The 25276-nt window shown below is 41.4% G+C and overlaps 1 protein-coding gene across 8 annotated transcripts in view; it reads right to left on the bottom strand.

Annotated features, from left to right (window-relative positions):
• DCX (doublecortin) overlaps positions 1–25276 on the bottom strand; it is a 398761-nt gene that overhangs the window by 15592 nt on the left and 357893 nt on the right. For 4 of the 8 annotated variants that reach the window (XM_061409497.1, XM_061409498.1, XM_061409496.1 and 1 more), the window contains 3 exons: positions 23265–23367; positions 21149–21286; positions 6343–6437 (listed from right to left, as the gene is read on the bottom strand). In XM_061409497.1, the coding sequence (XP_061265481.1) occupies positions 6343–6437; positions 21149–21286; positions 23265–23367 (336 nt within the window). The remainder of the gene's footprint in view (positions 1–6342; positions 6438–21148; positions 21287–23264; positions 23368–25276) is intronic. The other 4 variants (XM_061409500.1, XM_061409503.1, XM_061409502.1 and 1 more) reach the window with 3 other exon arrangements.

The following is a 25276-nucleotide window of genomic DNA, read 5'->3' on the forward strand; positions in this document are numbered from 1 at the left end:
GCTTCTAGGCATTTTGAACATCTTTAATATGGTGTGTGCGTGCTAAGTTACTTCAGTCATGTCTAACTCTTTGCGACCCTATGGACTGTAGCCCACAGGCTCCTCTTTCCATGGGATTCTCCAGGCAAGAATACTGGAGAGGGTTGCCAGGCCTTCCTCTGGGAGATCTTCCTGACCCAGGGATCAAACCCATATCTCTTATGTCTCCTGCACTGGCAGGTGGGTTCTTTACCACTAGCACCACCTGGGAAACCCCCTTTTATATGGTAACTTCTCTGAAGGGTTGAATCATACTGGGGTTGTCTTTATGACTGGGCACCTTCTTTTTCTCATCTGTAAAATGGAAACACTAATCTGCCTTATCCCTTTTGCAGGGTTATCACAAGGGTAAATGAAAAAATGGCTATGCAAAAAAGATAAAGCAGGATGAAAATGCAAAATGTTGTTCTCATTAACTATACAAGGATTTGCTTCATGTTCATATTGCAGCATTCGAGTATGCGGACTTTGGCTAACCTCATCACAGCTGCATTAAAAAGGATTCTCCATGAGTTGCTTAAGAGGAGAAGCCAAGCGGCTGATTACAGCTTAGGGCCCTGCCACAGCCATCAAAAGTAACCAAAGGGATGCTGGGACTTCAAGTTTGTTTCCAATTGTGCAGAAGGAAAGTCATGGCCTCATCCACCTGCTTCCTGTCTCCACCATGACTCACACCTTTCAGGTCCACTTGGATGGAATTTCAGATGAGATCTGCTTAGGCCCACTGCCCAAGGACCTCGATGGTGCTAAGGCTCAGGTAACTGTGAAAGGAGGAGCAAAAAGCTGAGCCTGAGCCCCAAGAGGACTGAGTCAAGGTCACAACGCACTTTTTAGCTTATTTAGAAAAACCAGTTTGTCCTCCATCACTGGTGGTGTAAGCATGAGGCTACTGTTTCTGATAGGATGCACTGAGTGAGACACAACATCACTTCTATGACATTTCTGTCCCAAATGCACAGTCTGAATTTAACCACAAGGAAACATCAGACAAACCTAAATTGAAAGACATTTCACCAAATAATTAGCCTATGCTCTTCACTTCTATAATATACTTCCCTAAAAGATTTTTGAAAAGATTCAAGAACTTTTCTGAATCAAAGAAAACTAAAGAGACATGACCACTGAGAGCAATGTGCGATCCTAGGTTGGATCCTGGACCAAAAAAAGAATGCTCTTGGGACAACTGATAAAATTTGAATATGGATGAGAGAGCATACAACAGTATTGAATCAACACAAACTTCCTGATTTTACCATTGTACTATGGTTATGAAAGAAAACGTCCTTATTCTTAGGAAATACAGATTGACGTATTTAGAGGTAAAAGAGCATGATGTATGAACTTAATTTAAAATGGTTAAAAATTTAGTAAAGTGTATGCATAGTGAGGAGGGAGAAGACCCACAAAAATAAAGTAAATGGGGAAAATATAAAAAACTGGTGAGTCTTTATAAAGAGTACATAGAAGTTCTCTGTATTATTCTTGCAACTGTTTAATTTGAAATATCAAAGTAAAAAGTTAAAAAATTTGTGAAAACTATACCAAAATCTAAATGTTTTTTAAAGTTTGCTTCAGAAAATTATATAATTTATTACTTAATGTTGGTTTCCTTAACCGCCATAAAAGGGCAATTTTTAAATATAAATTTATTTATATTAATTGGAGGCTAATTACAATATTGTATTGGTTTTGCCATACATCAACATGAATCCACCACAGGTGTACACGTGTTCCCCATCCTGAACCCCCTCCCATCTCCCTCCCCATACCATCCCTCTGGGTCATCCCAGTGTACCAGCCCCGAGCATCCCGTATCATGCATCAAACCTGAACTGGCAATTCGTTTCACATATAATATTATACATGTTTCAATGCCATTCTCCCAAATCATCCCACCCTCGCCCTCTCCCACAGAGTCCCTAAGACTGTTCTATACATCTGTGTCTCTTTTGCTGTCTCGCATACAGGGTTATTGTTACCATCTTTCTAAATTCCATATATATGTGTTAGTATACTGCATTGGTGTTTTTCTTTCTGGCTTACTTCACTCTGTATAATAGGCTCCAGTTTCATCCACCTCATTAGAACTGATTCAAAGATAATTCTTTTTAATGGCTGAGTAATACTCCATTGTGTATATGTAGCACTGCTTTCTTATCCATTCATCTGCTGATGGATATCTAGGTTGCTTCCATGTCCTGGCTATTATAAACAGTGCTGTGATGAACACTGGGGTACACGTGTCTCTTTCAATTCTGGTTTCCTCAGTGTGTATGCCCAGCAGTGGACGGCTGGGTCATATGGCAGTTCTATTTCCAGTTTTTTAAGGAATCTCCACACTGTTCTCCATAGTGGCTGAACTGGTTTGCATTCCCACCAACAGTGTAAGAGAGTTCCCTTTTCTCTACACCCTCTCCAGCATTTATTGCTTGTAGACTTTTGGATAGCAGCCATTCTGACTGGCGTGAAATGGTACCTCATAGTGGTTTTGATTTGCATTTCTCTGATAATGAGTGATGTTGAGCATCTTTTCATGTGTTTGTTAGCCATCTGTATGTCTTCTTTGGAGAAATGTCTGTTTAGTCTTTGGCCCACTTTTTGATTGGGTCCTTTATTTTTCTGGAATTGAGCTGCAGGAGTTGCTTGTATATATTTTAGATTAATTCTTTGTCAGTTGCTTCATTTGCTATTATTTTCTCCCATCCTGAAGGCCTTGCTTATAGTTTCCTTTGTTGTGAAGAAGCTTTTAATTTTAATTAGGCCCCATTTGTTTATTTTTGCTTTTATTTCCAACATTCTGGGAGGTGGGTCATAGAGGAACCTGCTGTGATTTATGTCAGAGAGTGTTTTGCCTATGTTCTCCTCTAGGAGTTTTATACTTTATGGTCTTATGTTTAGATCTTTAATCCATTTTGAGTTTATTTTTGTGTATGGTGTTAGAAAGTGATCTAGTTTCATTCTTTTACAAGTGGTTGACCAGTTTTCCCAGCACCACTTGTTCAAGACATTGTCTTTTCTCCATTGTATATTCTTGCCTGCTTTGTCAAAGATAAGGTGTCCATAGGTGTGTGGATTTATCTCTGAGCTTTCTATCTTGTTCCACTGATCTGTATTTCTATCTTTGTTTCAGTACCATACTGTCTTGATGACTGTGGCTTTGTAGTAGAGCCTGAAGTCAGGCAGGTTGATTCCTCCAGTTCCATTCTTCTTTCTCAAGATTGCTTTGGCTATTCAAGGTTTTTTGTATTTCCATACAAATTGTGAAATTATTTGTTCTAGCTCTGTGAAAAATACCATTGGTAGCTTGATAGGGATTGCATTGAATCTATAGATTGCTTTGGGTAGTATACTCATTTTCAGTATATTGATTCTTCTAATCCATGAACACAGTATATTTCTCCATCTATTAGTGTCCTCTTTGATTTCTTTCACCAGTGTTTTATAGTTTTCTATATATAGGTCTTTTGTTTCTTTCATTAAATATATTCCTATGTATTTTATTCTTTTTGTTGCAATGGTGAATGGAATTATTTCCTTAATTTCTCTTTCTATTTTCTCATTTTAGTGTATAGGAATGCAAGGGATTTCTGTATGTTGATTTTATGTCCTGCAACTTTACTATATTCATTGATTAGCTCTAGTAATTTTCTGGTGGAGTCTTTAGGGTTTTCTATGTAGAGGATCATGTCATCTGCAAACAGTGAGAGTTTTACTTCTTCTTTTCCAATTTGGATTCCTTTTATTTCTTTTTCTGCTCTGATTGCTGTGGCCAAAACTTCCAAAACTACTATGTTGAATAGTAGTGGTGAAAGTGGGCACCCTTGTCCTGTTCCTGACTTTAGGGGAAATGCTTTCAGTTTTTCACCATTGAGGATAATGTTTGCTGTGGGTTTGTCATATATAGTTTTTATTATGTTGAGGTATGTTCCTTCTATTCCTGCTTTCTGGAGAGTTTTTATCATAAATGAATGTTGAATTTTGTCAAAGGCTTTCTCTGCATCTATTGAGATAATTATATGGCTTTTATTTTTCAATTTGTTAATTTGGTGTATTACACTGATTGATTTGTGGATATTGAAGAATCCTTGCATCCCTGGGATAAAGCCCACTTGGTCATGATGTATGATCTTAAAAGGGGCAATTTGAAAAATAAAGTGATACACTGAAAACTCAATGACACAAATAAAATAGTGAGGCTCTGACAAGGCTGTCACCTGTAGCTTATTTTAGTCCTTCAATGGTGAAATTTCTTTTTAGAATTGAATCCAAAAGAAATGGAAAATTAAATACAGCAAACAATGCCCCCCTAAAGCCTGAAAACCCAACCAGAAGAAATGGTTTAGCAATGCACTTATCCAGTGGGCTTATGGGTGGTGGGGCCTCAGACTAAATGAACTGAACATATCAACTGAAAAGTGGAAGGTCTCAAGTGTATGGGTGAAATGAATGCCTAGACTGCACCCTCCCAGCCCTTTGAGGAAGGTACTGGTGGAAGGTACTGGGATAGGTCACACTTCCCAGAAGGAAAGTAAGGGCAGAAATGCGTGGAAGAAAAACACAGTAGGAAACAGTGGAGCATCCCTATGAGGTTCTGTGTAGACAATAGAACAACCAAAGTAGGCTATTCCTCATCCTGGTATGTCCACACGAACAAGCCTTGTTGCTCAGAAGAATCACTGAAAGTTGATGGCTAAAGCAGTTCTCATCCATCTCACAATCTCGGGGTAACACTGGCTATACAGACAGTTCAGCAGATCCTCCTTTGTTAAAACCAAGTAGCTCAAGAGAACAATTCAAAGGTTCCAGCCAGGGTCACTAGCAGAAGTTAAAAGAGTCATTAAAGGAATGGAATGAGCATTAGGAATTATGGCTCAGGTAATGGTCAAGTTAACCAGGAAATTAAAATCCTGATGTAGAGAAAGGGAAATTTAAATGGGTGGCAGGTAGTGGTGTGCTGTTGAATGTGTAATGACCAGCTTTCTGTGTGAGAAAACAATGACTCTGATTTATAGCATTTGTTGAATTCCATGGTGTAAATATTCCCATCATGGCTGAGCTCTAGTTTCTAGAATTGGAAAGCAGTGTACACAGTAAGCTCTCATGAGCTAGTGTAAACCAGCTCCAGCAGACCAAGGATCATAACCTTGGTTAGGACCTTATGTCTTCTGCTGCCTAGCCATGTCACCCCAGTAAGTAACTTCACCATTCTGGGTCTCAATTTCCTCATGTGTAAAATATCAATCCCACAAGATCATTGAGAGAATCAAATGAAACAAATTTACCTCTGTCTCAGATCTCTTCTACCCCTGACCCTCTATGGTTCCGTGATGGAGCTGGCCACATTGTTGGCCTTTTGCCTTTCTCCATCTCATGCCAATTCTTGTGAGCCAGGGGAACACAAGAGAATCCTAGAGGAAGCCACTCTACGGTGTGGTAATCAGAGCAGAGGGCTTCCCTGGTGGCTCTGCAGTAAAGAATCACCTGCCAGTGCAGAAGATGAGGGTTTGATCCCTGGGTTGGGAGGATCCCCTGGAGAAGGGAATGGGAACCTGCTCCAGTATTCTTACCTGGAGAATTCCATGGACAGAGGAGCCTGGTGGGCTACGGTCCATGGGGTTGCAAAAGAGTTGGACATGACTTAGGGACTAAACAACAACAATCAGAGCAGAAACCACATCCATGTGGCCTGAGGTGAGGTGGAAGGCAATGGCCACTGCAGATTTTCGATACAGAAGAGATTTCTAGGTGGAAATCAGTTTGGAAAGTGGAGGTAGAGAATTTCTACAACATCTATTATTTTAATGGTATATTTATTGGGGCTAACTTAGAGGTGTAAAGGGTGCCTAGGGTCAGTGCAATGTATCTATGCCCTCTCTTCCCACAGTGTACCAGAATCGGCCTGGTCATGAAGAATACACAGTGAAATTAGGGTCTGTTCATATTTGAATGTCCCACAAATCTAAAGGGAGTAACTCAGAGCTAACTTTCTTTATGACCTTTACAGGACCTAGGATCCTAAGTTGCCCTCAACACCCTGTTTGCTGTGCCTCTCAATCAGAGGGACAAAATCTAAGTTTATCCCCTGGGCCATCATTTGGTGACACAATTAGCTCAGAATGGGGGTATTTGGGTCCTTCATACCGCTTCCTTTTGGTTAAATATAATTAGAATTAAACCGGGGGCCAGAAGAATAAATACAAGTGATTGGAAGCTTGACCCCTGCTGGGATTCCTGGGGCTTCAAGCTAATGGACCAAAAAGTCCAAGTGAAAGGGGGTTTAGTAAGGTATAAGAGACATAATACCTTGTGCTTCCGGAGGCTGCCAGGACTGGTGGGCGTAGAGATGGGAGACTGCTTAGACTTGGGGGTAGAGAGCTGGCTGCTGGAGGTTCCGTTTGCTAGCCCAAGGCAAGAGAAAAGGAAGGGAGAAAAATCAACAGCATACAAAGGAACACGTTATCCTTCCCCTCTGAAGACACTAAGAACATTCAAACGCGCTACACAGACGACCAAGTGATTTGATGAGTAGAACAAAGGTGAAAAGAAACACATTCCTCAGAAAGGCAAGAACTACAATCCTCAGTTAATTAGATCCCCTTGCGGTGCAAGGCGGTAATCTAACCTCCCCCCGCCCCCTTCTCCCCGCCTCACCTCCTCCCAAGTGCTTCCAATTACAGGGGTCTGGTTCTTTTCAAACCTTTTTCATATTCATTCCCAAGTCTGACCCTAGCAGCATCTCTGGGAGGTAGTCCGGGAACATGTTACTCTGTTTCAATTTTATAAATGACATAAAAGCCAGGCATGAAGAGGTTATATGCCTCACCTTAAAGGGGAAGGCATGTGAGTGATTTGGGCATGTCCCCTTTGGTGGCAGATGATGTGGTGCAGGACAGCCCTATTATCTATTTCTTCCTCTCTCTATTTTCCTGCTCATCTTTCCCCCCAATCTCTTCCCTACTTCATTCTGGGTGCAAAGAACAGAAGGAAAAAAGGAGAGAGAGAGAGAGAGAGTGCTAATTAGGAAGCAGAATGGAAAAGAAAATGGAGGAGAAACAGTGTGAAACATAAAGAGAGGTGCATACAGCAAAATGGGCAGAGGAGAGAATTGAGAATGAGAGAGAGAGAGATCAGGAGTGAAGGAGACGAGAGACAAGAGGTTGCTAGGAAAGAGAAGAAGGAGGAAGTTTGAATTCAGGAGAAAGGCTTACAGACAGAAAAAGGTATTAATAGCCAGAGTCAGGGTGCATCTCCATTTGTCTCTAGTCAGTAAAATGCTGAAGATGAGATGATTTAATATTTAACATCTCTATATTCCATTGTTGTTGCAAATTGTCTTATATTCCCTTGCTGACCAGATTTTTTAAAGATCGAATCATGTAAAAAGCAATGTGGTGCATTGAAGTGGAACAATTAAACAGCTTTCAAAGGGAATACATGTTCAGACATCTCATGCTTAAGTTAATTTATTTTAAAATCTAAGGACCTACATTGTTCCTCTGATATTCTGAAATGTGCTTTTTAAAAAAGGCAAATATCCCAAGGGCACTAGGGGGAGAGGGGAGGAGAAGAGAAAGAGGAGGAAGGGAAGACAGGAGAGAGCGGGTAGAGAGGAAGAGAGACACAGAGAGAGAATAGGAAATTGAAAAAATTGAGCAGGAAGATGGCCTGAGAGTGTTGCTGTTGATCCCACAGGTAAAGCTTAAACTGATGTATCATGAATATTTCCTGAAGATATACTTCCTCTGCACCACTTTGGTAATGTTTCCCTAGGTTCTGGAACCTTCACATCAACTATAGAGATGAAAGAGACATCATTCGGGTAGCTGAATTTATCCAAGTGCAAGTGAGCTGAAAAATGGGTACTTAGGCATCCACCGTCTGGTTTTACCTGTGTATTCACTTGTCTTTAACCCACTCACTGAGAGGCCTTTCTCCCTGTCAGGGCTTCCTGGGAGTCATTCATTCAGTTGGCCAGTAGTTCCAGAGTACTTTCTCTAAACTGAGCTAAGAATTAGACACTGAAGTTTCAGAGATGAGTAAGTCAATTCAAATGGGGAGGCAGGTAAGAATACTGTAGAATAAGTGCTATGACAGACCTAGACAAGTGGTGTTATTGGAGCCCAGCAGAGATGTTTGGAAATCAGGGAACTAGGAGGCAAACAAGAGGAGGCAACACCTGAAAAAAGTCTGGAGAGATGACTCTAGAATAGACAAATCTATAGAGACAGAAGGTCCAATAGATCAATGGTTGCCACAGGCAGGCCAGCAGGAAGCAAGGAGGCTGGAATGGAGAGGGTCTGCAAACAGGTACAGGGTTTCTTGGCGAGGGGTGGGTAAAGATGGTCTGACATTAAATACTGATGGTTGTTGTACAACTCTAAACTATCAACATCCAGTGAATTGTACATTTTAACTGAGTGAATTGTTATGTGAATTATATCTCAATAAAGCCATTAACAGAAGAGGAATTGGAGCTAGTTAGGCAGAGAGGGTAGAAAGGGTAGTCAAGATCAGAATTTCTCTGGAAGGGGCAAAAGGAATGGCAGTGTGAAAGAATACAGTACATTTACAGAAGTATAAATAGCTCCAAATGGCTCAAGCATACATGCCAGCAGTGAGTTAGTTCTGAGAGATGAGACTGGAGTTGATGATAAAAACCAGACCCTGGGGGCCTCTTGCGAGGACTTTAGTTAAGTTTGGGTTTGATGTGTGAAAGAAATCATACATTATCAAATGTACATTTGATAATACATCACAAGTTTGAGACCATCAAAGTTACATTTAAAAACTATGACTCCAGTTGTGGTGGGTGGACTGGATTAGAGTGGGGTAAAGGTAGAAGCAAAGAGATTGGTTGAAAGACAATGCATTCATCCAGGTGAGAGGTAGTGATGGCTTAAATTAAAGCACTGGAGAGGTAAAGCATGGACTGGGAGAAGAAAAGAGACCTAGAGGTCAGGCAAACTTAGGGTGTTAGTACACATACAATGCAAGCCACCCAAAGAGGAACATGACCTGTACCAAACAGCACAGAGACTGGGGGAGGTAGGCTTTGCCAGGGCACTAGGCTTTCTGGTGAATAAAAGAGACACTTTGGAAAAAGCAAGAGTCTATGGAGACACAATGTGGCAAAGGGGTCAATTACTCTGCAGGAAAAGGAAGGAGTTACTACACCACCTGCAGTGCCCCCAGGGTCTCCAAGCAGGACCTGGCCCCCTAGAATTCAAGATGCAGAGCACTCTTGGTCATGAACGTGAACTGACGTAATGCAAGTCTTCCAAAAGAGCCCTGACCTCAGCCAGGAAGTCTCAAAGATGTAGGTATCCCCAGGTAAGTTCTGCCATTTTGTTCTACATGGTTGCTGTGTCCTTGGGCAAGCAAGTTTCCCAGCGTTCATCAGCCATGCTACAAGAGGTTGACTACTATACTTCCAGTATGAAAACTGTCTTTTTTACCTACCCTCTTATCTAGCAATGAGCCCACTGGTCTTGCCAAAATGTGGGAAATTATTAACCATAGCATGTCTGCATGGGAATCAGTTCCCACTTATTGGCCATAAAGCTGCACACACAGGTTTTTTTTTTTTTTTCCAATTTCTAGTTATTTTCTCAACATTCTCTGTAACTCTCTCACCCCAAAATTTTAGAGCACTAAAGTTCCATCTATACCTCTCTCTCTATTCTCTGTATGTCTGTGTATGTTTACATATGTTCCACTTCCACTCTCCCAATCAATCAATCCCCAGATCAGTCTTAAGCTACCTGCAAATAAAGGATTTAATTTTGTCATCAACATTCAATAAGCATTTTGAAAATCAGTTTTTAACCATTTAACTACAATTAACAATTTAATTGTTGGGGAAAAAAACGGCAGACACTTTCCCAGACTTTCATGATGGAGTCAAACCCAAAGATGGACACAGAGCAACGAGAAAATGTAAACACGTACAGGCTAAAGTCCCCCTGGAGTAGGAAATGGCAACCTGCTCCAGTATTCTTGCCTGGAAAATTCCGTGGACAGAGGAGCCTGGCAGGCTACAGTCCATGGGGTCACAAAGAGTCAGACATGACTGAGAACACACAGCACACAACTCAGGCAAAGGTCAATTCCCTACAAGCTGAAGGAGCTCCTACGTTTACAGAGGACATAAAACATATTCTTATATGCATCTCTTCTATGGCTTCTGTGGGAAAAAAAATCTGGAAGAGTGCCATTTGACTTGAATTATGAAGCCAATTCATATAAATGTCAAGTAAAAGAAGTAGCAGGAAAAGATGAAAATAGGGTCTGATGAACTGTGCGTAGTTTGGGATTGGCAAATCCACATGGAAGGCTGTCGCACATCATTTTGAGAGTGACTGGAAATAACACCAGTTTGATAACCCTCATTTTTCCTTTATTCTGCTCAGACATCTTTAGCTTCTGTCTCTAAAGTTCCATTTCTCAGCTGCAATTTGAGAATGTACTGGGGGAGTCTTTGCCATCTTTTACTGGTCTCTCTCATTTCCCTTCTCATAACCACAGCCTCACTGTTGGCATCTTTTATTTACTCATATTCCAAATCCTTTCATCCCTTTCTTCTCATTGTACAGTTCATTTTTACTCCTCTACAACAAGGCACATCAGGAACTTTTCAATCTCCTAGGCTGCTTTAACAATCTTATCAATAAAAACCAGGATAATAATGCTTATTGTGTGTCTGTGATAAACCAGGAACTCTTTTCTCTCTTTCTAGTCTCGCTCTCTTTCTCTCTGTCTCTCTCTCTCTTACACACACACAACCTCATCTAGTCATACTCTAATTTCTGATGGGGAAACAGAGGTTTGTTCCAGTTACAGACAGCAAATCCTATGTTCAGAATTTGAACACAGGTCTTTCTGACTCCAAAGCCTATGTATGTTTCGGTTTGTTTTCAGTTTTTGCTACATTGCTCTTCCCTTTTCACAGTTTGCTCCTGGGGCTCCTTCCTATGACAACTTTCTGACATGGGGTAGGAAGGAGGGAGAAGAGTTGTGCCCGAGAAAAAAAAGAAAGAAATAGGAAAGCGTAGAAGCAGACACCAGAGCTTACACCCATCTTCTAGGCTTTTTATCCTACTCTATCTAGTTTAGATTGGAAAGTGATTAGCAAGAGCTATCTTTCATTCACCCCGCCAACATTCATAGACAATGTCATGAAACAATAGCAGAGAGAGTGGCCAGCCAGGCATGTAACTACCCTCATGCCACAGAATCCTCTGAGAAGATGGTATCTGCGCCCTGTCTGCCACTTCCCTCAGCTATGCAGCATAATTGCCAAGCTTGGCTTGGCACAATCTTGGCTTTCTAGCTTTTCTGAAGGCTAATGCTTGCCCATTTCCCAGTGCTTGTCTTTAAATCCTTGGCTCCCTCAGAATGGAACAAGACAAGCCCCAACAAAAGATGGTGGGTAAGGTAGCTAGATTGAATTAACTAGATTCATTGGGACTTAAATGTGTAGGGGAATAGGAGCTCCCAGGAGTCAAGAACAAGGTAGAGGGAGTCAGTTCCCAAATAACAAGGAGAAATTTCAGTTACTGGCATGGGTGGCCAAGGGCAGAGTATGGTCACCAGCCTGGCAAATTGATGCTGAGCTCTTAGACTCTGAATTCCCTTGTCTGGAGGCTGGACTGATTCCTGGAAATCAAGATGCAATCATGTGAAAGGTGGGTGTAAGTAGCCCCAGGTACAGCAATTAAAGATTTGTCTGGGCAATGAGTTAAACAAGTCATTTACTTTCTGGGTTCAAGTTCTCATGGTACAGGAAGAAAAGGGTCAGTTTGACATGTGCTTTTCACCCAGCCTTTGACTGGACAGCAAATTGGTTTAGTATTCATTCTCACTTAGCTCTGGCTTTTCCCTCCCATTTGAATCTCCACACTTGAGCTCAACTCAAAATCAAGTCTGCTGGTTTGGGTTTGAGATCTATTTTGAAATACTGCTAACTGAAAACAAATAACTCAGTCTACAAAAAAAGCCATGACAATAATTTCAGAGCCACCTTTAAAATTGCAGATGTATTTCTACAATTGTTTTCAAAGCATTTTGCACTATATGAATTCACATGATTCTCCTGATAACCCCAAGAGATGGTAGCCAGGAATCAATGGTCTCCTTTTAATCATAAGAAGAGCCTCAGAGAGTTTAGGACTTGCTTAAAGGGTGTAAACTGCTTCTTCTCAATGGATGGTGGACTTCAGGATTTGCCTACAGATTTATTTCAAAATTCCCCCAAAGTTAGCATATCATATACCATTATGACTTTTTAGTGATTGGTTCTCTGTCTTGTCTTTTCTAATTTCCTAATGTCTTGAAGAGGGAGATCTCAATATACAATTCAGTCACTTCCTCATTCTTTTCTCATATTGAGATGCTCTAATGTTCCTTCATTCCAGTCCAAAGACACCCTGGTTTCTTCCTACTTATACAGGGAGGTTTTCTGGAAGGCCATCCAAGTAGAACCAAGGTGGTTTCAACTTACTTCAGAACAAGGCCAAGAGACTGAGCCTGTGGTTTTCATACATTCATTCCAAAGAGCCCTTGGGCGGGGTGTGTGGATTGGTTTGGCTAATTATTTCTGCTCAGTGGGAAAGCTTTTGTCCCTCTCCCCAGACTCGTCTAATAGGGAAGCAAAAACTAAGGGCCCAAGAACAGTTTTTCACTTATTTGATCACAAGCCTGGTTCTCAGGCCAAATTCAATCATAGGTTGTAAGACACTGTAACATCAGAAGTTGGAATTTGAATTTTAAATCAATTCCCTACAGAGTCTTGGACAGCATGCAGTGGTGAACCTTTTAAATAAAGGAGAAAAGTAAGAGTCTTCCTTATAGCAAAAAAAAAAAAAAAAAAGTGTACCCATTTCTGCACTATTTTAACACAGATCAGTTTCCTTCAAGAAGAGGACAACTGTAAGAAGACTGATAGATGTCCCAGGATTGTTTCCTCAGACTTGATAAAGCTGACAATATTTATTTCCAGTTGAAGGTGGTTTTGCTGAGAACATGTTTCTGGTGGAGCAAGCCTGTTGTTGACATTCACTCCCAGTTTTATGGGGCAGGAATTAGAAAAAAACTACACTGCCCTTAATCTGTGGAAAGAACATATGCTTTGGTATCAGTCAGAGTTTTAAACCCTGGCTTAGCCATTTCTTAGATGTGTGACCTCAGGTGGAACCTACCCTCTGTGAGCCTGTTTCCTCATCTGTAACATTTGAATAAAATTAATGCAGATGCCAATTCTTGTTGTTTTGAGCATTACATGACAGACTACATATAAAACACTTAGCCAAGTGCCTTAGCAGATAAAGAGGGCTCAATAATGACATCTTCCATTGCTATTACTACTGCCACTACTAGAAATGGAAGGAATTGAAGCACTGAGTTAGGAAATCCCCTTCCACGGTGTGTGATTCATCAACTTAAGGAGGCCGAGGACTAATTCTTTGGCTAGCAGGTCAGACATTAGAAGACTGAAGTTTTCCCGAGTGAAGCCCATAACTTTTTATTTGTGCATGTTACGGCCGTGTTCCCCAAAGCAGAGCCCTTGGTTCTCGACTCTCTCAGCAGTACCATGCAGGTGGGATGATCAGTGAACTCCATGTGGAACCAATGAAGGTATTGGAGCAGGGAAGTTATAAAATGGCCGTGTTTTAGGATGAAAAATGTGGTGGCACCACAGCAAATGCCTAAGTGGATAGAGATTTGAAGCAGAGATACTATGTAAGAGTATGTTGAGCAATTCAGGCATCAGGTGATAAGGGAAAGGAAGGGATTTTTTTGTGAGAAAGGTGAAGACGTTTTAAAGGTTCAACAACAACAACAGGCACAGGATATGGTAGACATGAAGGACTGGAGAGTGTGAAGAGTCAAAGATAATGCCAAGGTGCAGGGCCTAGGGAACAGAATTGATTCTATTGTCAGGGAGTTGGGGAAGGGAAATATTTTTGTTTTGTAGACACATTGCATTTGACACATGGAGGCAGAATTGTCTGGTGAGCATTCATGGCGCTGATATCCAGAAGGAAGGTGGGGGCTGGAGATGTAGATTTAATGGCAGCCTGTCTGTACCTCAATATGCTATACTCATTACCACCTCTGCTCTTTTGTTCATGTTTTCTCTGCTTCCAGAAATATCCACTTCTTTATCAGCTGAAATCTCCTGTCAAGCCCCAGTTCTTTCAGGAAGCTGTAACACCCTAGCCCACAGTAAACTCACTTTCCCACAAACTCCAATACTTCCAACAGCACTTACTGCCTGTGTCTCTCATGCACTCGGCATCTAAACAAATCATTATCATTAAGTCTTATTCTCAGCACCACAGTTCAACGGTTAAATTGTAGAGTGTGGGGCCAGACGGCCTGGGTTCAAACCCCAGCTCTACTACTTCCTAGCTGTGTGGTCCTGGGTAGGTCAGTCCACTTCCATATGCCCTTCATAGTTTCTTCATATGCAAAATGGGGACAATAGCACCTACCTCATAAGGTTGTTGTAGGAATTAAATCAGTTAATATATGTAAAATGATTAGAATGGTTGCTTGGCACATAACTGTGTGAGTATTTGTAAATAAAAATGTTTGTACTCCACCAAAAATTTGGAGAATCACTTGTATTTAAACACAAATCCCAGTGTGCAACACGTTGCTAGGACTCCTACTGCAGGGATATGGGTCAACACCACCACATCCCATGGCCTATGGTGTGCTCTGGGCCCCCATTATACTGCTTCTCCAACCATTTCCTAAGCAATGGAAAAGTTGCCTTAGATATAGGACAGTTCTTCCACTTCAACTAGGCATAAGCCGTGGTGTTAGAAAGAATCAGAATGGGGGAGGAGGTAAGGGAAGTTTTTTCTCTTCCTATGGCTTCACCAAGGGCACAGACAAAGAGCACCACTTCCCCTTGGATGGACAGGAGGGGAGCTGATGGAGGGTCTATAATGGGAACTGGAAACAAAGGTGCTTAATTTATGGCTGTGTTCTATGCTGCACAAAGAGAATGTCACACATACCACCCCCACCCCTGCCTCACTACAGCCCTTTTCTGAAAGCCGAGGAAGGTAGAAGGAGCAGAGAAGCAAGGGCCATCCAAGAGAGACGGTTTATTCACCACTCTGGAGCTTCTACACCCTGTCTCAAGGACAATGCAAGGATTGTTTGCATGGGAGCCAGGAGAGCTGAGCTCTCATTCTTGAGTCGTAAATAGATATTGGGAAGACTGCAAGATTTACTGAACCTCTTTATATCTTAGTTCTCCAATCTAAAAAAAAAAACAACTGGATAATTTTATTTTCCCAACTTAATTTATGGTGCTATTATGAGTGACAACTGAGATGATGGATTTGGAAATATTTCGCAAAGTGCAGAGCATTTACGTCACATAAAAGATCACTATCTTGAACTTCTCTCAGATGCAGAAAAAGGATATTGTGTGTTGAAGACCTCCTGGAGAAGAAAATAGCAACCTACTCCAGTATCCTTGCCTGGAAAATTCCATGGACAGAGGAGCCTGGCAGGGCAGGTTACAGTCCATGGGGTTGCAAAGAGTCGGACATGACTGGGCAACTGAGCCCACACACACAGTCACATGTGGCAGGTGAGCATTTGAAGTGTGGCTAGTCAATTGAGGTGTACTGTAAGTATAAAATACAATCCCATTTCAACGAATGTAAAATATCTCAATAATTTGTTACATTGGTTACATGACAAAATGATAAGATTTTGGATGTATTAAATAAAATAAATTATCAAAACTAATTTCACCTGTTTCTTTGATCTTAACTGTGGCTATTAGAAAATTTTAAATTACATACAAAGCTTGCATCTGTGGCTTGCATTTTATTTTTATTGGACTGAGTTGGTACATCCAGTCACATTCAGGACAGTCAGAGCATTCAGTTTCCTCCATCTTAGGCAACCCAAAGCAGCCTGTTTAGTTCAGAAGAGAAGGACTCCTGGATACAGTAGTCCCATGGACATCCTCCCTCCAACCTGGATGTTTTGTGGTCCTTGACCTCCCATTTTAAAAGATGTGTATTTTGGTAGAGAAGACATTCATTCTCAGGAATTTGGGAACAGGGAAGATTTGACTTTCAGGAATAGGTACTCATAGGTTGGGGGACGAAGGGTGGGGAACATTGGGTTGCTACAACAATGACTTACTGTTGAAGAATACCAAACTAATTACCACATTACAATCCTCTCAGCCTACCAGGGTGGGTAATTAGCTTCCTTTGAGGCTCCTCAAAAAAAGTAAGAAAAAGAAAAGATTCCTTCCCAGCATCTGGCTGAATTTGTCCTTTTAATTCAATTCAATCCAATCCAATTGGGAGGTAGTTGCATAAAGAGAGAAATTAACACATTAAAGGCTGAAATAAAAGTAGAGAGAGATGTGCAGAAACATCTTCCTTTAGTTCTGAAGCCAGCCTTACCTTTGCGCATCAAATGGCAAGTCCTGGGTTAATCAAAATGGAGCACTGCATAAACTGCCTTCACACATTCCACAGGAGTCCTCTGGGCTCAGGTTTCACCTGCTTTCCACACAGTCCCTTGCCCTACTTTAAAGACAAACTTGGCTAATGGGACTTATATTCTCAGAGTCCATCAGCTCTGCCCAGCGAGAATGAGAGCTCCTTATAGCTATATTACATAGACAATCAGATTTTTCCTTAACTCAAGTTTAGGCTTAGCAACAGACATCCCATTTGGGGCAATACTGCCATCAATATTGGCAGGCAGGAGTGGGGTCTGAACTCAAGGGGAATAAAGTAGAAAGATTTTGATTTATTCACGGGCAGAAGAGGAAAGAGACAACTTAAACACTAAGGAACAAAGAATCAAATTATGATGCAAATTATAGACCAAATAGCATCAATTTACTAAACCTCAATTCAAACTGAACCCAGATATTAACTGAATCATGAATTGGACTATATACACACACACACACACACACACACACATGTTTGTAAAGCTAGAAAACTCGTTCAGACCAAAATCAAACCTACTTTCTATATTTTCTAATGAACTAGAACATCAAAACATTCCTTTAACTGAACCTGAAACGAGCCAATGTTTCATTTGGTTTGAATCCCGACTAAAGAGGAACATTTTTGGCTTTCATTTGCCATCAAAGGAAGGTAGTTAAAATTCCCTGGAAATGGCCTATCTTCCACAACCTTTAGTTACTCAGGCTAAATGAAGAAATGTGGATCCATCCACAAGTCTCAGATCCAAGACAGACTGACAGAGAACAGAAACAGGGCAGTATTACCAAGTCTTAACAAAGAACAAAGTATTTCAGCCCAACCCAATGCCATTATAATTTAATGAAGTAAGTAAGTGTTAGTCGCTCATTTGTGACCACCTCTTTGCAACCCCATGAACTGTAGCCTGCCAGGCTCCTCTGTCCATGGAACTCTCTAAGCAAGAATACTGGAGTGGGTAGCCATTCTCTTCTCCAGGGGACCTTCCTGACCCAGGGATCGAACCAGGGTCTCCTGCATTGCAGGCAGCTTCTTTACATCTGAGCCCCTAAATTAATCTGTATATGTTTCTCGCTGACAGCTCGGAAAACCTTGATGCTTTATGAAAAACTGTGTATTGTCTATAGCTCATCCTTCTTATTATCTAATTCTGTGGAATCTGTTTTACAATTTTGGAGATAACTGATAACCACGGAGAACAATTATTGTCTAGACTTGCAAGTTCTGTCTTATCCAAAATGGGAACCAAGTCTTAGAGAAGGTAAGAAACTTGAACAAATTCATAAAGCTGGGAAGTGGTAGAGTTGGGTTTTCCTAGAAGGATGTCTCTCTTTCCTCTTCCATATCCTATCCCCCTACACCTCCCAGCTTGGAATGGTCCTGAGTTGAGGAGGAGGTGGAAAAGGGAAAATGGATATGTCAACTCCAAACTTTACCTAAAGTACTGGTCTGCCTGAGATTGGCTTTATCCCTGTGGAATGTTCACTGAGTGGATGTCTTAGTCTTGACCCTAAACTCCCTTTTACCTTTTCGGGCTGAAATCATGTGGAGGCCCTAAACACATCATCTAAGATGAGTGCAAATGTTCTGAAAATTGCCAGAACATGAAGACTGGCTAGACTAGAGTTTGACTTCACTTATGTTCATGAACTATCTGAAATGAAGATTTAAATTGTCTCTACTGAGGATACCACTTTAGATTTTTTTTTTTTTTTACTGGTAAGAAACAGGGGCTGTTAATAATTCTGATGCCAAGTAAGGTCCCATTTTCCTACCTCAAATTGGTTACTTTGTTTATCTTGTATGTGTGAGTGCATCCTCATTCCTTCTCTTTAGCAAGGGACTTCTGAAAGAACTCAGAGTTCAAGACCTAAGAATAGGTCTTGCCTGCTTAAGCCTAGGTTGGGATCTATTAAAACTCAATATAATACATGTTCATTGAGTCCTAAATGCAATCCTTCTCTGTCTCCAACACATTATACTCAGTGAGGTGCATATATTTTAGAAGGGAAATTCTGTAGGTAGCGTGCTGGAGATCAATTATTTGACGTATGTGTAAACTGTGTTTAATTACAGGTGGTCGTATCCATGTGTGCTGGGTAACCCAATTGGATACAGTCTGCAAAGAGAATCTACTTACTTCAAACTTTTGCCACCCCAGACTTTCTAACTAATGGATTATGTGATGGCTTAAGAACAGGCCCACAAATTCTCAGATATCTTTCTCTTCAAGAAATGGAGGCTGCAACCCCTTCCTTGAATGTAGGCTGGTCTTAGTGACTGTTTCCAATAAAAAGGCTAAAACAGAAGTGACAGTATATGGCTTTGGAGAACAGATCATAAAAGGCACCACATTTTCTTTCTTCTTCATTCTCTTGAATCACTGTATGGAAGAAGATCCTGCCAATGGCCATCTTGGAAGTTAATTCTACCATCCCAATTGTGTCTTGAAATGACTGCACCCCCTACTGACACCTTGACCTCAACCACATGACAACTACATGAGAGATCCTGAACCAACCAGCTTAACCACCCCAGAATTCCTGACTCACAGAAAATGTGAGATAATAAATGCTTGTTGTTTTTAAGTAGTATGCTTTAGGGTGATTTGTTTTATAGCAAGAGATAAGTAATACAGGTTAAAAATCCCAGAAATAGCCAGTGATACTCTGAAAAATTGATTAGCTAAGCGATTATTGCCAGATTTTATGAATCTATTTATTTATGTATTTATTTGGCTATACTGCATGACATGTGGGATCTTAGTTTCCTGACCAGGGATTGAACCAGTGCCCCCTGCAGTGGAAGGGCAGAGTCTTAACCACTTGGCCACCAGGGAAGTCCCCAGACTTCATGAATCTTGATCAAGTGTTTCAAGTCCATTTTTTTACAAGGCCCTGCTTAGAACCTGTACAAACAATTTCATTCTCAATCCAAGTGTTAAAATCTAGGTCTTTGTAGTTTGAGCAATATGAATTTGCTTACATAGTTTCATGTGCTATTCTTATGTTTAACCAAAATATCACAAAACAGCTGCATTTCAAAAAATTCCTTCAGCAAGTATTACCTACATGTCTACTGGGATTCTAGTACCGGGCAGGGTAAAATAGGTGCTCTTGTGCTTCTATTCATTTACAAACACTATTAACATCTACTAGGACAAAGGTACTATGCTCAGCACTAAGGATACAAAAATGAACATGACACCTTGCCCTTGAGGGACCCAGGATTTGGTTGAGGAAGTAAATACATACAAGCAAATACATACTTTACAACACAGCTGTGACTATTACCCCAGAGATATGAACAACATGCTATGATATTGTGGAAAATGGAACAACTATTTCTACTTGAGGTATTGAAGGATTAATAGTTTTCAAGCAAAGAAGAGTGGTGGGTTTCAGGGATGGCATTCCAGGTGCAGGAGAACAGGGTATGCAAAGACTTGAAGGTATGAAAAGCCTGAGTTGCTTCTTCACAGTTGGGTTCCTTCTTCCCGAGAATAAAGAAATGCCCAGTGATAGGCCTGGTAGGATGAGGCCAGCAGGACCAGCTGTTTTTCTAGGCCATGGACATTTCAAAGCCAACAGGTTGCTCAAGCTGCCTCAAATTGAAGATGTGATAAGGAGTGCTTTTTGCTCTCTGCCCTAAGGCTCTCTGGCTAGAAGAATTCTCATGGTGAACCCTGAGCTTTGGGAGGATAAATGTGTAAGTTTTCTGGATCATAGAATTTCTTATCCATGAAGAATTCAAACTCAGTGCCTGAGTCTATTGAGCTTCTAAACTTGGACTTCTGTGGCCCTTTTGCTTTTTAGATCAGTGCCACTTAAAATGTGGGTGCAAGGCCTTGCACCAGAATGTAAACCAACACACTGCTGCCTTTATCAGTAAAATCATACTATGAAAAAAAGAGCTGGCTGAAGTAAATGGTTTGCTCAGTGGCATGATTTACATTTGGCACCAGCTCCAGTCTCTTCACAGACTGATAAATAGTTCATGCGTCAGCAGTGATCCCTAGACCCCTAGATCACATTTTTTACATCATGAACTATCCACTAAATAAAATCCTATATATCAAATCTCTTTATTTCCTTTGGGAACCTGACCTATATGTCCTTTACTCCTGTGAGAATGATGCAGTTTATTTTGTTTCCCTTTTTGTTTTGACTTCTAAAAAATTCAAAGTTACATTTAAAGCTCAAGGGCATCTACCATGTTGACACTTTGAGGTAAGTAGCTCTTTTTTTTTAACCTTCTTGTTTTTGATTCTGATTTTCTATCCCAAATTTATGTTTGACTTGATTATATCACTGATGATGCATTTGCTGGATGACATTGAGAATAATGGCAATGAAGAGAACCATAACAAACAGCATTACAGCAAGCATGGCAAGTGGGCCAGACTTCTGGTCTGTACCCATTTGAGTAGAATTGGGGTTGTAGCTGTATCTCCATGATGCCAAACAAATTGAACTTGTTAGTCTCTGAATGGATAGAATTGGTCTCACGGAGACACAGTGGTGTTCATGAGGAACTCATTCCTCTGCATGCAGAGGGTACTGGCCTCCATAAATGAAGTCAGCGTGCACAGTTAAGAGAAGAGCACTCACCGTCTTGGTCGTTACCTGAGTCAGCTGGAGACTTGCTCCGGCGCGTGGGGCCAGGGCTCTTGGCTGAACTCTTCTGAGGTGTTGGGGACGCCTTGGGGCCAGCTGTGGCTGATGGGTTTCCCTTCATGACTCGGCATTCTGGTGGAAAAGGACACAGATGGCTTAGTAGAGCTGGGGAGAACCAAGACTCAGCGTGTTACCAACTTCTGGAAACTGGAATAAGCACCTCATGCCAAAGCACCTCATGTCTCAGGACTACAAGGTGGTCCTCAATGTTTGAAGGAATGATGGCTCTGGAGAGAGAGGCAAGGAAGAAACTTTCGAAAGTCACCTGGGCTAAGCCAGATGCTTCAACTCTTGGATCATGGAAACAAGGGAAGGAGTTGAAAAGCAGTCCGAGCAGGTAATTAAATAGTCAAGAGTCAATCATTTTTGGACAACTTAGTCATGGCTCAGAACAGCACCAGTTGACAAAATTGATTTCCTTGGAGAAGAGATTGACAGCTCAGAGGTTGCAGCCACACAGATGAAATATTCATGAATAATTCAAAGGAGGGGGTAGGAGCCACTATTTATTATTCATCACATGCCATTTATTGAAATAGGCATATTAAGGACGCCATGTCATTTTATAAGTAAGCAATACCACCACCACCACCACCTTGCATTTATAGAGTTCTTTTTGATTGTCAGTGTATCTCATCATAATCCGCTCTCCTGGTTTAATGAATAAATGGACCAGTAGAGACTATGCCACTCGTGACTTACAGAGAGAAAGGCCTTGAGTGTGTAGGAGAGTCTGCCAAATGTTTCTGCTACTCCCCCAAGCTCAGTCTAATATGTTTGGAGTACCCTTTCTATGCAGGTCACTCAGCATCCCTACCATGGTAATTTGGGACACTGATGGTGCTAATATGTTAGGAGGATTATTGAAATCATTTTGCTGATGAGAATGCAGAGCTTAAACCTCTTGCTTAGGGCCACAAAGGAAGAAAACAGCAAATAAGAATGCACAGTCAAGCTTCTTGAGTCCCAGTCTAGAGCTCTTTCCACTATCTTTCTCCAACCTCATGTGATCATGCTCAAAGTGGAACCAAACAGCTAGGCACTGGGTTATCTCTTCATTGGACACCACCTCATCACCTTCTACTTAAAGATACACCAAAAATATTGGTTCTCTGAAAGATTAGGAGATCTTTTCTGGTATATTAAGCTTTGGGGGAAACTGAATTAAGCAGAAAGCTCATTTTTGTTTGTTTTACTTCTTGTTTTGATTGACAAACTTTAGTGATCACTGTCCAGAGCTGGAGATATACAAGATACAAGAAACTGGACAGTCTGGGATTTGTTTACCTATTTTACAGTCATCTGCCTCTTCTCAAAAGGAACACAGCAGAAACGCCACCTCTTTCAGGGTCCTTGTCACTTTAGTTGTTTGTAAAGTCTGTATTAGTGCAACTTGATATTTTCCCCATACTTTTCTCCTCATTATTGGGAAATATGTTTGGAATGTGTCTTTCCATCAGGATCATCCCCTAACTCTGTGACCATGTGAGCTAATTCACCAATAACTTACTCACGGAGCTTGGACTCAAGTCAAGGGAGATGGGCAGATGTTCACCTCCTTCCTGAGATTCACAATCTTCTGGAATCTTGAGTCACAAAGCATGGGGAATGGGGCAGTAAGCCAGGAGGTAGGAAGAGGGAAAATGTTTGACACTAGGGACACAGTGGAAAAGAGTTCTAAAATGATACTACCAACATAGGCCAAATAGCTGGAGGATATTGACTAGAAAAAATATATACGCATACAATAACTAACTTCTGACTCCAAATGTTCCTTCTCATGGTCTGATCGAGCCTGTCAGCCCAGGTGACACAATATATGGTTCAAGAAATATGGTCACTATGGTGGCAGGTAGTGAGTTTTATTGAGTTTGGAGGGTCAGTGCATCTGAGATAGGCAATCAACTTTCACTTAGTGGCTCCTATATCCAAATATATGGGACAGAGGGACCACTCATGGATGTTCTCCAGGCCATATGAACCCATGAAAATCCTAAGGTATAGAAGGAGCGAGAACAATGAAACAATAAAATTCAGTGGTTGTCCTTACCATTTTCATCCAGAGAAAAGTCATCCTGAGCATAGCGAAATTTTTCAGGACCGCAGGCAATAAATACATCATCATCACCAAAGAAATCATGGAGACAGGTTACCTACAGAGAAAGCAGAGACAGTGATTTGATATTTGATGGTCTTGTGACAATGAACTTCATACATCATCTTAAGTCCCCAGGGATCTCCTTTTTCTCAAAATACCAGGCTCATAGTCTGCACCACAGCCCCTGGCGAGTAAAAGATACACAGAGTGTCATTTTCTTTTTTTTTTTTTTTAATTTATTCCTTTATTTCTCATGTGTTCCCCATCCTGAACCCTCCTCCCTCCTCCCTCCCCATACCATCCCTCTGGGTCGTCCCAGTGCACCAGCCCCAAGCATCCAGCATCGTGCATTGAACCTGGACTGGCATCTCATTTCATACATGACATTTCACATGTTTCAATGCCATTCTCCCAAATCTTCCCACCCTCTCCCTCTCCCACAGAGTCCATAAGACTGTTCTATACATCAGTGTATCTTTTGCTGTCTCGTATACAGGGTTATCATTACCATCTTTCTAAATTCCATATATATGCGTTAGTATACTGTATTGGTGTTTTTCCTTCTGGCTTACTTCACTCTGTATAATAGGCTCCAGTTTCATCCACCTCATTAGAACTGATTCAAATGTATTCTTTTTAATGGCTGAGTAATACTCCATTGTGTATATGTACCACAGCTTTCTTATCCATTCATCTGCTGATGGACATCTAGGTTGCTTCCATGTCCTGGCTATTATAAACAGTGCTGCGATGAACATTGGGGTACACGTGTCTCTTTCCCTTCTGGTTTCCTCAGTGTGTATGCCCAGCAGTGGGATTGCTGGATCATAAGGCAGTTCTATTTCCAGTTTATCATTTTCTTTTCATGTTGCATGTGTGGTATTTTGTTTCCATCTTATCAAGAGTAACTTCAAGACCATGTCAAATGGAATGTTCCCCTTTGAATAAAAGTCAGCAAGTAGATAGCCCTGTAAATGTCACCTTTCCTCAGAGCTTCATAGGTGGAGTGTTGCTAACTCAACTCTGGGGTTAAGGGTGTAGGCCAAGGAAGATGAGAAAGATCTTCCGCAGCTTGAGGTGGACTGACTCCATGGCTGACTGAGATGTGGAAGTCCCTCTCTCCAGCTTCATGAGTTTTGATGGAAGGAGACAAGGTTTTAACCACTCTGGACCCACCCAAAATTGGACCTTTTCCTAAAAGTGTATCAAAAACCTAGTAGTGGCCCAAAATACCATCCTTTCCTGAAGAAAAGGGAGGGGAAACCTGTCCTGACCACTTAACATTTAATCAAGAGCAATGGGCCCCTGTAGGCATGAGGCTCTGCTGGTAAATTCATGTTCCCAGGATCCTTCCCACCCTCTTGTGTCCTATGCATTGCTGCTTCTCCACAGTAGAGAGACAGTCCCCCAAACTCCTTTCTGCACAAACAAATGAGGGCCCCTGGGAAAGTATGCTGCTCCCTGCAGTCTCCCCACTTCTCAGCTTTCCTAATTACATTTGATAATTAGTCCAGCACACCAGGGAAACCCCAGGAGAAACCATAGACTCAAAACATTCTTATCCCAATCCTTAGCTTGAAAGTGTTCAAAGCTTCTAATTGTTTTAAGCTACCCATTCAAGCTGCCTTCAGTGGTTTTCCAAAGGCACAGTGCTCACAAACTAACAACAGCTTGCTGGGTGCAGAGAGCAATATGTTACACTTGAAAAGTGTTTATATTAATAACATCATTCCCCACCCAGGGTCTATTCAATCCCTGTTCCCCCAACCAAGATGATTGCAAGCCTTACACAAAGCAAGAGATGCTTAAAGATTATCCCCATTGTCTCAGCCTCCCAATCACCCAAAGGATGCCAAGAAAAGGGAGGGAGACTTGGAGCACGGCCAAGTTTGCTCCTATTAAGCCTCTTCCCACCCTGGGTCCTGACCTCATCAAATAGGCCACCATCCTTCTTCAGCCCACTC

The sequence above is a fragment of the Bos javanicus genome, chromosome X (genome assembly GCF_032452875.1).
Source record: "Bos javanicus breed banteng chromosome X, ARS-OSU_banteng_1.0, whole genome shotgun sequence".
Lineage (NCBI taxonomy): Eukaryota > Metazoa > Chordata > Mammalia > Artiodactyla > Bovidae > Bos > Bos javanicus.